The 14,405-nt window shown below is 43.7% G+C and overlaps 1 protein-coding gene across 5 annotated transcripts in view; it reads right to left on the minus strand.

Moving 5' to 3' along the window:
• KIF13A (kinesin family member 13A) overlaps positions 1 to 14,405 on the minus strand; it is a 242,705-nt gene that overhangs the window by 100,768 nt on the left and 127,532 nt on the right. For all 5 annotated transcript variants that reach the window (XM_077269946.1, XM_077269944.1, XM_077269945.1 and 2 more), the window contains 3 exons: positions 12,063 to 12,155; positions 11,709 to 11,889; positions 7,016 to 7,103 (listed from right to left, as the gene is read on the minus strand). In XM_077269946.1, the coding sequence (XP_077126061.1) occupies positions 7,016 to 7,103; positions 11,709 to 11,889; positions 12,063 to 12,155 (362 nt within the window). The remainder of the gene's footprint in view (positions 1 to 7,015; positions 7,104 to 11,708; positions 11,890 to 12,062; positions 12,156 to 14,405) is intronic.

The following is a 14,405-nucleotide window of genomic DNA, read 5'->3' on the forward strand; positions in this document are numbered from 1 at the left end:
GTTGCTAAGGTGGGGCTCCGACATGGGATACTCACCACACACGGGGATATGAACACACACACAAAATGCGCCACACATTACCACGTGCTTGAACACATATACCACCCTCAGCACACATTTCACCACACATACACCAACCTCGCCACATAAAAGTCGAAACACAAAATTCGCCACATGCAAAACTAGGCTCACGCAAAACTCACCTCATGGAAAACTCGCCACACGTGCAAAACTCACCTCATGGAAAACTCGCCACACGTGCAAATGCAAAACTCACCTCATGGAAAACTCGCCACAGGCTAAACTTGCACAAGAGGAAAAATTGCCACATGCACAAAAGTTGCAACACATGCAAAGTTAAAAGTTGCCTCACACAAAACTTGCACATACTCAAAACACACCACCCATAAAACTCGCCAAGCGCAAAACTCACCATGCGCAAAACTTGCTGCACACAGCTTGCTACACTAACCTGTCACATGTAACTCGACACACAAAAAGTTGCTACACGCATGTCACCACACAAAACTCATCTCACAAAAGTCGCTACATGCATGTCGCCACACGCAACTCAACACACACAACTTGACACATGAAACTCGCCCTAAAACTCATACAAGTCTGGTATTATCCTTCAAAAATAAAAATCTGATTAATAAGCAGACAAACTACAAGAGCAACAAATGTACCATATAGGAAATATGGCAGCTGTCAGTCACATGACCTGTCTATTATGTGTATGTGTGAGCTAATATATACTACCAGGGGGGAGGGCTTCCTGTTGACTGGGGATTTATCAGGCTGCCAATTTAGCTTACAAATACTGAGGTAAAAATACTGACCAAATAACGTGTGAACGAGGTCTAATACAGGAGGAGATGACATGCAGGTATATACTATATACAGGGGAGATGACACACAGGTATATACTATATACAGGAGCAGATGACACACAGGTATATACTATATACAGGAGGAGATGACTTACAGGTATAAACTATATAAAGGAGGAGATGACATACAGGTATATACTATATATAGGAGGAGATGACATACAGGTATATACTATATACAGGAGGAGATGACATACAGGTATATACTATATACAGGAAGAGATGACATACAGGCATATACTATATACAGGAGATGACACAGGTATATACTATATACAGGAGGAGATGACATACAGGTATATACTATATACAGGAGGAGATGACACAGGTATATACTATATACAGGAGGAGATGACACAGTAGGTATATACTATTTACAGGGGAGATGACATACAGGTATATACTATATACAGGGGAGATGACATACAGGTATATGCTATATACAGGGGAGATGACATAAAGGTATATGCTATATACAGGAGATGACATACAGTTGTATACTATATTTAGTGAGATGACAAACATGTATATATGGGGAAAATGAGAGGTGTGAGGTGAAAATGAAAAGGTGTGAGTGCAAAATGAGAGGAGTGAGGGAAAATAGTGGAGTGATCGGAAAATGACAGATGTGAGGTCGAAATGACAAATGTTAGGGGGGAATGAGAGGAGTGAGGGGAGAATGAGAGGAGTGAGGGGAGAATGAGAGGAGTGAGGGGGAAAATGAGAGATGTGAGGGGGAAAATGAAAGATGTGAGGGGGAAAATGAGAGGTGTGATGGGAAAATGAGAGAAGTGAGGTGCTAAATGAGAGGCGTGATGGGAAAGTAAGAGAAGTGAGGTGCTATAACTAACCACAGATATTTACTATGCCCAGGCAACGCCGGGCTCTTCAGCTAGTATATGAATAAATGATAACTGGGTGGCAGAATTCCCTTTGTGAATGGAAAGCATCTCCAGAAGGTATGGCACTGTCCAACAGTGCCACCAGAGTCAGCCTGTGCAGGGGCACAGCCTACTGACATGTAAAAACAGCCTGCTGTAAAAGGGATTACATCAATATATCGGTGGAGGTCCAAGACACGGAACCATCGATCAACTGAAAAACGCTCTGGCAGCAGGTGGAACTAAGCAATAGGAGAAAAACAGGAGTACCAGGTGGTGGCCATTAAATAATGTAAACTGCTGTTGTAATCTGCCCCATACATTGTTTAGTCCTGGGCAATGACCAGAGCAGTTTTCAGTTGATCACGGGGTTACTGGGTTTTGGACCCCCACCAATCTCATACCATTGGCCTACCTTATGGATGGGTCATCACTATGTCGGTCCCATACAACCGTTTTCAATTTATTTAAACATGGTTAGTTGGAATTAAACAGGAACAGCACAGACAGGTACTCTTCCATTTACTTTCACAGCTGAAACCCTGAATCCCTGCAAGAAATTCTGATCAGCTAACTTAAGGGGGTACTCTCAGTTTCTCAAATAGAAGTGCACTGTTCCATTTCCTCCCAGCTTCCTACTTATCGGGGGGGGGGGGGACAGCGTGTGTTGTGAATTCCGCTCTTGGGCTCCCTCCGGTAGTTGTAAGTAGCACTTTTGTGAATTCTGCTCTTGGGCTCCCTCCTGTGGTTTTGAGTGGTATAGATGCTTCTTGGATTTAGCTTCAGCAGCTGCTCCCACTGATCGTCTTTCTGGCTCGGCTATTTTAGTCTGGCCTTATTCCTCAATCAATGCCAGTTGTCAATTGTTCCTGCTTGGAGCCACTGTTCTTTTGGATTTCCCTGACACTCTGTCCAGTTCAGCAAAGATAAGTCCTTTTTGTCCTTTTGCAGTCCACTTGTTGTGGACTTATTGTTCAGTACATTCTATGTTTTGCTCATTTGTCCAGCTTATCAGTATGGATCTATTTAGCTAAGCTGGAAGCTCTGGGCTGCAGTTTTTGCCCTCCACACCTTTAGTCAGGTGTGGAGATTTTTGCATATCTCTGCGGTGGACTTTTTCTAGTTTTTATTACTGACCGCACAGTGTTTCTTTCCTTACTGTCCATCTAGCTAGAATTGGCCTCCTTTGCTAAATCTTGTTTCATACTATGTATGTCATTTCCTTCTCCTCTCACAGTCATTATTTGTGAGGGGCTGTCCTATCCTTTGGGGATTTTCTCTGAGGCAAGATAGCTTTCCTGTTTCTACCTTTAGGGGTAGCTAGTTCTCCGGCTGTGACGAGGTGTCCAGGGAGTGACAGGAACATCCCACGGCTACTGCTAGTGTTGTGTTAAGATCAGGAACTGCGGTCTGTATAGTTACCACCTGCCCAGAGCTAGTCGCATGTCGCTCCTAAATTACCAGTCCATAACAAGCGTGCTCCTGATTGACTGAAAGCTTGGGCCAAAGTCACTGAGTCAAAGTCAGTCGAACCACAGGACCGAACTGTGCACTCTCTGACGCTGCAGCAGGGGGTAGTAGGAGACTAGACACTGCTGATCGACTTATGCAAAAACCAATAAAGAATCAAATTAAAAATCCCTCTGTTATAGAGAATAGAGGTGACTTTTAATAAGAGGTATAGAATGGTGACACATGGTCATGTGTCTTGTGCCAACGTCTTATCATTTAAGCCAATTTAGTGAAAATAATAGTCCAAAACCAAAATAATATACTTTTTTTAATTAGTTAACAGACATCAGTATACTAGGACCAGGGACGGACACACCGCATGTGCAGCCGATTGCCAGATTGCCCTTATGTGCGGAGGGCAGGGACAGATCCTGCACCTTTGCTGCCTACAAGAGAAAATGGCAGCAGAGCGGAGCTGCAGCGATCCGTCCTGCTTTCTGCCCGCTCTTCCTGTCTCACACAGCAGTCAGCAGCACGGCTGGATGACATCATCATTCAGTGCGCAGCTGTGCCAGAGAGAGGAAGCTGCCGGCGACGGTGATGCAACGGCTGCGAGAGAGCGTGCGGAGAGGTGAGAGATGCTGTCTGCTGTGTGTGTGTGTATAGAGATGAGTGGTGGTGTGTGTGAATGGTGCGGTGCATGACTGTGTGTAGGTGGAGGAGAGGGCAATGATGGGAGTGATCGGGAGAAGGCAATGATGGGAGTGACGGAAAGTCAATGATACTGTTAGTGGAAAGGACAATGATGGTGATAGTGGAAAGGACAATGATGTGGATGGTGGGGGAGGAGGAAATGATGGACGTGGTGGAAAGGGCAATGATGGTGGTGGTGGAGGAAAAGGCAATGATGGTGGCAGTGGAAACGACAATGAAGGGGTGGTGGGGAAGGAGGCAATGATGGAGGAGCTGAGGGAGAAGGCAATGATTGAGGTGGTGGAAAGGGCAATGATGGGTTGTGGGGGAGAAAACAATGATGGAGGTGGTGGAAAGAACAATGATGGAGTGGGGGGAGAAAGCAGTGATGGAGGTGGTGGAATGGACAATGATGGGGGTGATGGGGAAAAGGCAATGATGGTGGTGGTGGAAAGGACAATGATGGCTGTGGTGGAAAGGGCAATGATGGGGGTGGTGGGGAAGAAAGCAATGATAGAGGTGGTGGAAAGGGCAATGATGAGGGTGGTGGGGAGAAGGCAATGATGGAGGTGGTGAAGAGGGCAATGATGGGGGTGGGGAAGAGGACAATAAAGGGATGCGGGGGAGGAGGACAATGAGGGGTGTGGGGGATCGGGATGGGAAGAAGGGGGATTTATAATGGATTTAGGAACAGGGGGAGGTGGAGGAAGACGTTATCGCTTATTATGTCTAACACAGTCCCTTAGTATATAGTGTACTCGCTTATTAGGTATAGCGCCATCCCTCAGTATATAGTGTAATCACTTTTTATGTATAGCACAGGCCCTTAATATATAGTGTACTCACTTATGTATAACACAGTCCCTTAGTATATAGTGTACTCACTTATGTATAACAGTCCCCTAGTATATAGTCTACTCACTTACCATCATTATTATCAGTTTCCTCTTTTGTTATGTATAACACTGTCTAACTGTCCATTATTACATACAATCCTCTCTAGTTATATATGATGCCGTCCATTATTAAATAGCTTCCTATACTGTTATGTACAGTGCTGTCTCTTACATAGTGTAGTCTTGTTATTTTTGTTATTCACAGCGCCCTCTTTTATTACATAGTCCCCTCTCTTGTGAGATATAAAATGACTGCTGATGGAGCAGCCGGCGGCGACCAGACTACCAGTCCATCAGCTCCTCCATTAAAAAAGAATCTTTCCCATACGCCATCATTGCATTATACAGCTAACAAGAGAGGACGGTATGTAATAATAAACAGGGCTCTATATAATCCAATATGTAAGGGACGGTGCTGTACATAACAAGAGAGGGCACTGTATAATAAGGAAGGGCAATATGCATAATAAAGGAGGCTATGTAATATATATACATATATACACATGTAAGTGTGTGGCTATATATATATATATATATATATATATATATATATATATATATATATATATATATATATATATATATACACACACACACACACACACACACACACACACACACACAGTGTGTATGTATATATATATATATATATATATATATATACACACATATATACACATACATACCTACACACTGTATGTATATTATTATTTATTGTTATAGCGCCATTTATTCCATGGCGCTTTACATGTAAGGAGGGGTATACATAATAACAACAAGTACAATAATCTTAAACAATACAAGTCATAACTGGTACAGGAGGAGAGAGGACCCTGCCCGCGAAGGCTCACAATCTACAAGATATATATAAGGAGGGGGCCCAGACACATTTCTTGCACAGGGGCCCCAAGCAGTTGGTGTCTGCCCCTGACTAGGAAAAGTTGTTGTCAGTAAGAAAATAGTTAAAAAGGCTATCACTTGGCTATGATCTCCGCCTCATAACACCATTACTCATGCTACAAACATTACAACATTAGTTTAATTGCTCTTGAAAAAACATGAGAATCTCCTAACCAGATGTCAATACTACCACTGGCCGAAGCAGAGAGCTGTGCTGTTTGTCTGTATAACAATTAATCAGTTTAGGAGTAATCCACTTAAGACAGGATATTTTGCTGTGACAAACACTTTACAATTAATTGACTAGCAGATTAGGAGCACAGTAGATAGGTGCAAAGATCTGCTGAACGAGTCACAAACACTACGTCTGGCATAAAGTTACAGAATAAGTATCCATAGTGGCTGATGAGTGAGATGGATTGGAAATGTCTATTACTTGCCACATCGACACTTTTGGCCAGGACTCATCCAAGAGTTGAAAATTGACGACTTAGGCTACTTTCACACTAGCGTTAACTGCATTCCGTCACAATGCGTCGTTTTGCCGAAAAAACGCATCCTGCAAAAGTGCTTGCAGGATGCGTTTTTTCACCATTGATTAACATGAAGCGACGCATTGTGACGGATTGCCACACGTCGCACCCGTCGTGCGACGGATGCGTCGTGCAGTGGCAGACCGTCGGGAGCAAAAAACGCTACATGTAACGTTTTTTGCTCACGACGGTCCGCTTTTTCCGACCGCGCATGCGCGGCCGGAACTCCGCCCCCACCTCCCCGCACTTCCCCGCACCTCACAATGGGGCGGCGGATGCGCTGGAAAAATGCATCCGCTGCCCCCGTTGTGCGGCGGAGACAACGCTAGTGTGAAAGTAGCCTTAGCGGTTTCCCACCAGTTTCTGCTAGATCTGCCAAAATGGGCAGAGCACAGGTGGGAAAAAACAAGGCAAATCCCGACTGGCAAGTTCTTCAAAACTTACGTCAGCTTGGTGGCGTAACGTTCATCAGAAATGTACTCCAATTAATGGCTGTGGAGGCATTTCTGGTGAGGTGCACGACAGTTGTGAGATGCACCTACGGTAATTCTCTAAGTAGCATGTGTCTCCAGGCGCATCTTACTCCAGCACGCCCATCATTAAGAATTGTGTACGACATGCCAGCCTTAATGATTCAGTCCTTATTAAAAAAGCAAAGAAGTATTGGGGTGTGAAATGTTATTAAAATAGATATGTTAAAAATGGCAGCTCACAGGGAAATGAGGAAAACTGTCGTATTGTAATAATTGGAGAATATGTAATATTACCTCAAATTTAGTTACAGCTAATTGAGACAAACCATCAACATATGGTCCCAAGACCTTGTGCTCCCTGACTTTAAGGGATTGTCGGCTTCTAGAAGAGACAAAATACAAACACAGTTAAATATATACAGCTTCATTAGAAGCGGACTGGATAAGTCCCTTAAAAACATTCAACTCTTGACAGCAGTAAAATAGCCTGATAAAATTATGGTAAAGGTGCAGAAAAGTGTACAAAGGACCTTAATGGGACTAAGAGCAAGTCTATGAGACTATATTTAGACAGCCCATATGTGCCAGATTAAATGACCGTCGATCAGCTTTCATCCAGACAATTGGCGGTTGTTTAATAGCCTGTTTGGACAAGCTGACCACACTTTCATGCTCACAGAATTATTGGTAACTAGTGATGAGCTGGTAAGTAGTGATGAGCGAACGTGCTCCGATATTATGTTAGAATATCGGCGGCTGCATGTCTCACTGCTGATCGACAGCTGCTACACATACATGGATTGCCTAACAAACAGGTTAACCATGCATGTGCTGCGGCTGTCAAACAGCAGTGAGACATGCAGCCGCGGGGACTGGAACATAGTATTCAAGCACACCGAAGATACTCTAGTAGCACACAAGCGTCCTCGGATAACACTATTGGTAACACAACAGCTCCGGGAACATAGACAGTCATTGTCACACAGTCAGTTGCCGCCACTAATTAGGGTCCTGAATTGATTAAACTGGGGTTGCCTAGTGATACACCAATTTTAATGAATATGTAGGCCTTAAAAGGGAGGTCTATGTGTTTTGGGGGTCTGCTTTTCCTCCCCTTGTTATTTTTTTATTCTCACATCCCTGCAACTATTATTCTGGTCTCAAAAGTTCAATTAATGGCAAAACAGGACTAAGAAGCCAAAAATATACAGCATTCAAACAACCAAGAATGTAAGCAAAAGAGTGTCCCACTGCAAAACAGTGATGATGGGGCTTTTGGTTCATGATATCACATTATTGAATGCCGAGAGGAGGTTTGCTCACCCAAACAACCCTCCATCACATTGGGGTGCGACACTATGTGAGTCCATGTAATACATGTTAGGAACAGTTTGACTCTCCATGAAAAAGAGGGTTATGTTTCAGGAGACATTACTCCAAGTCAAGGTTATCATTAAAATACTATCAAATGGGGTGAACGTGGGGATGCATGTAACATTATGTGTTAATAGTACAATAAATGTAGAATAAACTGTGTTGTACAATATCAGACAACCTGCCACAATGAATGTAACACATGGGGGCCAGTGTCTACTTTCTAACATCCACATTGTAAAGGCCCAATTCACATTAGATCAAAGTCATCCGAACTCACTTACGGTACTTTGTTGAATTGACCAACCATCTAATGTGTATCGGGCCTTTTAGGACCCTCCCCCAAAATACTAGAATATAAGAAGGCTCAGGCAGTTTTAAATCAATGGCCCGATCCCCTTGTTCTGCAGGCAGAGGATTCTGGTGGCAGCTTACTCTGCTCTCCCCATAGAGAACGCAGCCCAGCTTTCCTGCAGATGGTGGAATCAGGAGAGATAATTGTCAGTTTTGGACCATGTATGGAATCAGCTCAACAAAAACGGATATGCCAGTCATTATACTTACACCACAGAATTTAAAATAATGAAAAAATAAAGCTGTACAGCCCTCGATAGCATTCACTATGCCTATCCTAGCCATCTTTAGAGTTCTCCATTGGCACCTGTATTTGCCTCCTCATTCATTTTTAGAATTTGAATAGGGAGAAACTTAATAAGATTATAATCTGAAATCCACACATACTGTAGATAAATGATCTTCAAAAGCTGATTAAAGATGGTGCTTCAACAAATTATGAATTTCCAACATTATGTATGGCTCATGCTTCCACAAATCACAGTGCTGACTAGGTTACCATCTGCCATTCCGCGCTGCCCTCGAAACATCTGGGCACAGACAGACTTGTCTGCTCACATGTCGCTTTTATATCAGAGAGAGAGGAGCAGTATATTGGGTGATGCCGGGACAGGCAAGTGTTAAGTAAGATGACTATGCAGTCATCACCAGCCCCATATCAGGAAAACTGGGTCCCATTATCCCTGCTTGGCACTGAAAAAACCGTATGAGTTAGAGGTGGATGTCTGAACATTCGACTACTGTATTTTAAACATAAGCTATCCTATTATGTAAACCAGGCTTTTGTGTTCCATGTACTATAAAACAAAAATGGCAAGTTTTTTTCACATCATGATCTTTATTAAAAAATAATAAATGAAAATAGCATTCTTGCAATTTTCACATTGGCAATGGGGCTTTTTTGGGAGTCCTACTTCTTGTTCTTTCAGAAGAGCTTAAGGCCCCGTCTCACATAGCGAGATCGCTAGCGAGATCGCTGCTGAGTCACAAGTTTTGTGACGCAACAGCGACCTCCATAGCGATCTCGCTATGTGTGACACGTACCAGCGATCAGGCCCCTGCTGTGAGATCGCTGGTCGTGTCGGAATGGCCTGGACCTTTTTTTGGTCGTTGAGGCCCCGCTGACATCGCTGAATCGGTGTGTGTGACACCGATCCAGCGATGTCTTCACTGGTAACCAGGGTAAACATCGGGTTACTAAGCGCAGGGCCGCGCTTAGTAACCCGATGTTTACCCTGGTTACCAGCGTAAATGTAAAAAAAAACAAACAGTACATACTCGCCTTCTGATGTCCGTCAGGTCCCTTGCCGTCTGCTTCCTGCTCTCACTGACTCCCGGCCGTACAGTGAGAAGTGAGAGCACAGCAGTGACGTCACCGCTGCGCTCTGCTCTCACTGTACGGCGGCACTCAGTCAGAGCAGGAAGCAGACGGCGAGGGACCTGGACACCGAAAGGCGAGTATGTAGTGTTTGTTTTTTTTGGTAACCAGGGTAAACATCGGGTTACTAAGCGCGGCCCTACGCTTAGTAACCCGATGTTTACCCTGGTTACCCGGGTGCTGCAGGGGGACTTCGGCATCGTTGAAGACAGTTTCAACGATGCCGAAGTCGTTCCCCTGATCGTTGGTCGCTGGGGAGAGCGGTCTGTGTGACAGCTCCCCAGCGACCACACAGCGACTTACCAACGATCACGGCCAGGTCATATCGCTGGTCGTGATCGTTGGTAAATCGCTTAGTGAGACGGGGCCTTTACATGTGTTTTCTTATCAGCAGAGACAGGATTATATTGACAGGTGATACCTCTAAAGGTACCGTCACACTAAGCGACGCTGCAGCGATAGCGACAACGATGCCGATCGCTGCAGCGTCGCTGTTTGATCGCTGGAGAGCTGTCACACAGACCGCTCTCCAGCGACCAACGATGCCGAGGTCCCTGGGTAACCAGGGTAAACATCGGGTTGCTAAGCGCAGGGCCGCGCTTAGTAACCCGATGTTTACCCTGGTTACCAGAGTAAAATGTAAAAAAAAAAAAACAGTACATACTTACATGCGTCCCCCGGCGTCCGCTTCCTGCAATGACTGAGCGCCGGCAGTAGCAGGGCACAGCGGTGACGTCACCGCTGTGCTGTGGTTTCACTTTCACTTTGCGGCGCTCAGTCAGTGTGGGAAGCGGACGCCGGGGGACGCATGTGAGTATGTGCTGTTTGTTTTTTTTACATTTTATGCTGGTAACCAGGGTAAACATCGGGTTACTAAGCGCGGCCCTGCGCTTAGTAACCCGATATTTACCCTGGTTACCAGTGTAAAACATCGCTGGTATCGTTGCTTTTGCTGTCAAACACAACGATACACGGCGATCGGACGACCAAATAAAGTTCTGAACTTTATTCAGCGACCAGCGACATCACAGCAGGATCCTGATCGCTGCTGCGTGTCAAACTAAACGATATCGCTAGCCAGGACGCTGCAACGTCACGGATCGCTAGCGATATCGTTTAGTGTGACGGTACCTTAACACAGCTGATAACACAGGATCCACCAATCACTTTAGGTAATGTCACAACTGACCCTGCTCCCCCTCCTTTGATCACTGCAAAATACAGGGTTGGGATCCAACCATTGTGGCTAGGTACATATGTTATTTCCTGAAACAAAAGGAGGAATGACTTGAGAAAAGCTCCATTGGCCAGTACGAAAATTGCAACATTTTTTAATACAGTTTAGAATAAAAAAAAGTAAATCTAGTTTTGAAATAAAAACTGGTTTACAGCTGGACTGGACTTCAACAGAAAAAAATGTAAGAGGTGTTGTTTTAGCTCCGGATTAAAATTAATGGATCCTGTAATGGATCACTTTATTTCTGTTCTGGATTAAAGAACTGAAATAACTGCTAGACACGTGAATGTAGCCTATCAGATGTCCTCCTACCTGTGCTAATTGTAACTATGTCTCCTTAAAAACTAAATGACCCTGGTGCAAATTCTACCATAGGAGCCTCCTATAGCTGTGCCCCTGATTCTGAATAATAGGTGTTTTTACCATGAAATTTTACACTAAACAATTAGAAAGATTTTTTAGAAAATCTTTCTAACTTCAGGTCATTCTGTAAGAAGTTGATGGTATTTATGACATCTCAGTTATGTACATGTATTTACGCCACGACAACGATATAACAGAGGATCTTCAATAAATGAATACAATATAAAAGCAATGTCCAACTAAAGGTGAAACATAAAGATGTACATGTAAGAGGCACTTACCCTTTAGGGTCTAAAAGATCTCTAACCTTCTCATTGTAAATTTCCATATAGGATACCTCCACTTTGAAAGTCTGAGAGTCATTTTCTTCCTCTGCCGCCCTCAGGAATAAGGCACAGCAGAGCCGTGGAATCAATCCAGGCTGGTCCGCCGTGCCCATCATAGAGAAAGACTTTCCTGAACCTGGAGCAAGGTACAAAATCAACATATGACAGAACACCAGATAGCACAAGAAGACTAATAAGAATTCTTTCTAACATCTGCTTTTAGATATTAAGCATGGATATATTATCATACTGATATTGTTACTTTATTAACTTATGTCTTTAAATTGAATCATACATTTACTCTCGTACCTGTTTGCCCATATGCAAAAATGCATGCGTTGTATCCCTGAAAGGCATTATCAAGAATTCCCTCCCCAAGGCACTTAAAAACCACTTCCTGACCTGCAAAATAATACAGTAAAATGATTATGTGCACAAATGACTCTTTTCATTACTAATACTCTAGTTTTGGTGCTTTGAAAGACTCGTAGAATAAAAAAAGGCCAAGGAACAACAGAGCTTTAGTCCTCCTGTACATTTGCCAAGTGCAGTCAATCAGCGAGTGTCATTACTTCCTTTCCTCTTCCGACAGCTGAGCCGGGAGAGTGACTGGCATACATAATAGAGCCGGGCTGCCCATGTGCGGCTGCATGCATCACTGACAAGCCAGCAAGCTGATGCCCACCTTTACCCGATATCGGACTTTCTAATCCAAAAGTCGTCACCTACTCTGACCCAAGATAGTGTATTTTACTCATTTGTCATGTATTGGGACCTTTACAACACAGAGAAGTCCTTTTCTGCATGAATTTAAGATTAGAATATATTATTCATTTAGGAATACCGGTATATATTAATCAACATATGTCGGGATAAAGAAAAGGGTAGGGCATATTGAATGTTACATGACCAATCGCTGAAGAATTCACCTCTGAGATAAATCATGCTTCATCAGCCAAGTAATCCACATCCAGCTGCCGGCAGCAGAAACTTGGCCACTAGATTCCTGCTACATCTCATCATGGTTAAAGGGACTCTGTCGCCAAGTTATTGCTATTCAATCCTAGAGCAGCATAATGTAATGGCAGACAGCCTGCTTCCAGGGATGTGTCACCTACTAAGCTGAGCTTGTAGTGTCAAACAATCAGTGTTTTATCAGCAGGAGATTATTACTGCCTGACTAGGTGTCATACAAACCATTCCAGCTCATCTGTGTAACCCCATCTCCCCAAATAATTGGCAGCTGGTTGACAATACACAGTATATACAAGAAGCTGTTTGTGGGGTGATGGCGGACATACACACAGCTCAGACACCTGCCAATTCTACATCAGAGAAAAGAAAGATTTTGTCCAGAATACACTAAGAAGTAAAGTACCGTAAGTGCAACATGGCTGGAATCAGGATCTCAGCCACTACACATCAGGCTGCTCTCAGATTCCATAACTAAAACCTACTAACAGATGACTTTTAAAGGAGAATCTATCATGTCCCCCAGCCCTATTCATGTATTCCTGATGTCCCAAAACAATCTTCATTTCGACCAATTTAAGATTACAGCGGGCTAGTCCGCTAGGGCATTGCTTCACAATTCATTACCTAGGCACTGCGCCACCGGTTCTTTGCATATGCCCAGGAAGTCAGTGTTGCAGATTTCTGCTTAGTCAGTGGCGCTGATGAGCTCTTCCACTCATACGGAGCTGCTATGGGGACCCCATGTGCAATTTGTGCATGAGGTCTGAAGGACAACAGAAATTATTTGCTTTTATGCTACAAATTGTTTTTTTTCGGCTTCCACATACATTTCTGCAAGCACTCTATGTGTCTGCAAATTGCCCATTCCTGACAGTGTGTAATATGCACACAGTCAGGATTTCGCTTCTTTCACAACTTGAGTGGACGCCATTTAACCAGTGGTGGTGCTTGAAGTTGCAAAATGTGAATTGCAAACTCAAGCACATAAAATGAGGATTATAACCACAATGTATCCAATATACCAGCATTCTGAAAGACAGCAGGCTTTTCCATTTGACCAAGCATAAAATGAGGATTATTCTATGTAAAATAAATAATATATACACCGTCCATATAACCACAATGTATCCAATATGACAGCAGGCTTTACCATTTCATACTGTGAATTGATACAAATCAGAGGCAACATACAGTAGATCTACAGGCGCTCTGCTCTATCTATACAGCACTACGCAGAGATGATGTCCTGTGTGCATGCTCCAAGATACAGGCTAGGAACCTTTCCAGCTAACGTCAAGGTCTGTAACGGTGACACAAGACTAATAAATATACTGGACAAGTGTCCGACATCCAATACATGAAGATGTGATTTATTTGGATTCTGCTCATTACAACTCTCTCTTCATGACCCAAGATAGAAACATGAGGATGACTTATTTCCAAGAGGAACCAAAGACTCAACCACTGCCAGAGAGACACGCTGACCAGAAGCCCCACACATGCTCATTATGGGCCTCACAGAGCTCAGATCAGAGCAAGTACAGCTGCGGCAGTCAGCAAAAAGGTGATTACCTCTGTCCAATTCTTCTTCTAGCTGGCCTCAAGGGGATACTACAAGTAACTGATCTCTGCCTTCTATCGGAAAATGGGACGCACACGGTCCCACATCTATCACTT

The sequence above is a fragment of the Ranitomeya variabilis genome, chromosome 6 (assembly GCF_051348905.1).
Source record: "Ranitomeya variabilis isolate aRanVar5 chromosome 6, aRanVar5.hap1, whole genome shotgun sequence".
In the NCBI taxonomy this organism is placed as follows: domain Eukaryota; kingdom Metazoa; phylum Chordata; class Amphibia; order Anura; family Dendrobatidae; genus Ranitomeya; species Ranitomeya variabilis.